Here is a 2,193-nt window from a genome sequence, read left to right on the forward strand (position 1 = left end):
TTTTTTTTTTATTCTGATCCACAAACCATTCGTCAACTTTAAGAGAAGGATTTAATCGTGAATTTGATCGAAAAGAAAATTGAAAAGAGAGAGAGGGTGAAAAGCAAAAAAAAAAAAATAGAAAAAAAAGGAAAGTAAGATGCAACCTGGTAATAATAATCTTGTTGGTGTTACTTCCGTTCGTTCGAATTGTCGTGAAAAGGAACGACATAGTAGAATACAGGAACAACAAGATAACGATAATGAACACGAATTAAAACAAGAAAATGATGTTGAACAATTACGAACGACTACTAAGGATAATAATAAAAAATCTAACAACGATGATCGGGATACATTGTCAAGGCAAAATATTTGCGTTAATTCGATCCCGTCAAATACTAATTTACCATTGTCACTTTCGTTAGAGGACAGAGAATTATGGACTAGATTTCAATGTATTACTAATGAAATGATCGTCACCAAAAATGGAAGGTAAGAATAATGATGATGATGATCTATTATGATCAATGATCAATGATCAATGATGATGATGAACACATTTTATTATATTTTTATATTTTTAAATCGTAAACTTATAGTCTGATCACTAATTTTATTTTTGATTTATCGATATCAAATGAAATTTATATATTTATTATAGAAATAATTGATATGAGAATAATTTACAAAATATTTGTATCATTTTGTACAATAGTAGTATACGTACAAATGAGAATATACAAGTTTATATACAAGTTTAATGTGTATATCATTTTAGAACATGAATTTTTTCAAATTAACAATAATTTACAAGTTAGTATGTTAGTTAAAACATTTAATCGTGTCAACAAAAAATATATATATATATTTAATAATTAATAATATAAATATTATATATGTAATGACTATAGAATCATATATTAAATAAAATAAAACCTAAAAATGCGATTAATTAAAATAATAAATATTTCAAATCGATAAATAAAAAAGTACCGCGTATGAAAGAATAATCGTAGAAACTAGAAAAATGTGGCTGATACAATTATTCCTAATATATTTGAAAAAAAAAAACATTATGATTGATTATGTTTCGATTTATCATTGATTCTTATTGAATTATAATTGTATTTCGATAATCAAAATCGAGTAAATAGGCACACGCGACTAATAATAATACACGCCGTTCGTAAAAAAGAAAAAAAAAAAAAACTAAGAATAAGAAAGAGTAAAAAATGAAAATAAATCCAATGAAAGAAATACAATTATTTGGTTGGAGAATAAAGAAGTATAATATTGTGTCGGTAATAAAATTTTACGATACACACGATTCTCTTCTTGTTCTTCTTCTTTTTCTCTTCGTAAAAGATTTTCTAGACACGTTGTTGTCGGGTTTTAGAAAAAGCAAGGGGGACACCTGCAACTTGTGAAGTTTTGCCGACGGGACTGTCTTTTAAAAAAAACTTGTCGAACAACGATATAGAATCTATACTCTATACTAACAAAGAAAAAAAAAATAATAATGCACAATATAAAAAAAAAAAAAAAAAAAAATGTAAGATCCAAGAATTTCTCTGCAATATTATTTTTTTCTTTTCTTTTCCTTTCTTTTCTTTTCTTTACTTTATTTCTTATTCTTCTTTATTCTCTATTGCGAAATATTATTAAAACGAAAAGAATTCGTTGTAAATAATAATAATAATTATTATTATTATTATTATTATTATCTTAATTAAATGTAAGGACGCGTAGATAAGGAAAAAAAAAAAGACAATGACGAACTATATGAGAAGAAATAGAACAACAAAGTTGCAAATTGAACTAATTGAGTCTAATAATAATAATAATAATAATACCTAGCATATATTTGTTTCTTGCAATTACCACACACAAGAATAATATTTTCTTTAACTGTAAAACAATATTGACGCGAACTTCAATTTAATTGTAAATGATATGAATCTTTTTTTATTTATTTTTTTGTTGTTGTTTTTTTAGACGAATGTTTCCAGTGGTTAAAGTATTGGCACAGGGTTTGGAACCGGCGGCCATGTACACTCTTTTACTTGAATTTGTACAGGTAGATCCTCATAGGTAAGAATATTCTTAATATTAGTGTATTATTTATAATATTATTTATATTGTTTCATTTACGTATTATATTATTTATATGGTTTCATGAATATTTTTTACATTGGTATTACGTAATATCAT

At 24.8% G+C, this 2,193-nt stretch overlaps 1 protein-coding gene across 1 annotated transcript in view; it reads left to right on the forward strand.

Annotated features, from left to right (window-relative positions):
* Nucleotides 1-139: 139 nt before the first annotated feature.
* Nucleotides 140-2,193, forward strand: part of LOC106789788 (brachyury protein homolog 1) — a 4,614-nt gene continuing 2,560 nt past the window's right edge. Inside the window, exons 1-2 of the mRNA XM_014754270.1 lie at nucleotides 140-474; nucleotides 1,978-2,073. Coding sequence (XP_014609756.1) covers nucleotides 140-474; nucleotides 1,978-2,073 — 431 coding nt within the window. The remainder of the gene's footprint in view (nucleotides 475-1,977; nucleotides 2,074-2,193) is intronic.

This window comes from Polistes canadensis, unplaced genomic scaffold (assembly GCF_001313835.1).
Source record: "Polistes canadensis isolate GaletaPanama2010 unplaced genomic scaffold, ASM131383v1 scaffold_204, whole genome shotgun sequence".
NCBI classification, from domain to species: domain Eukaryota; kingdom Metazoa; phylum Arthropoda; class Insecta; order Hymenoptera; family Vespidae; genus Polistes; species Polistes canadensis.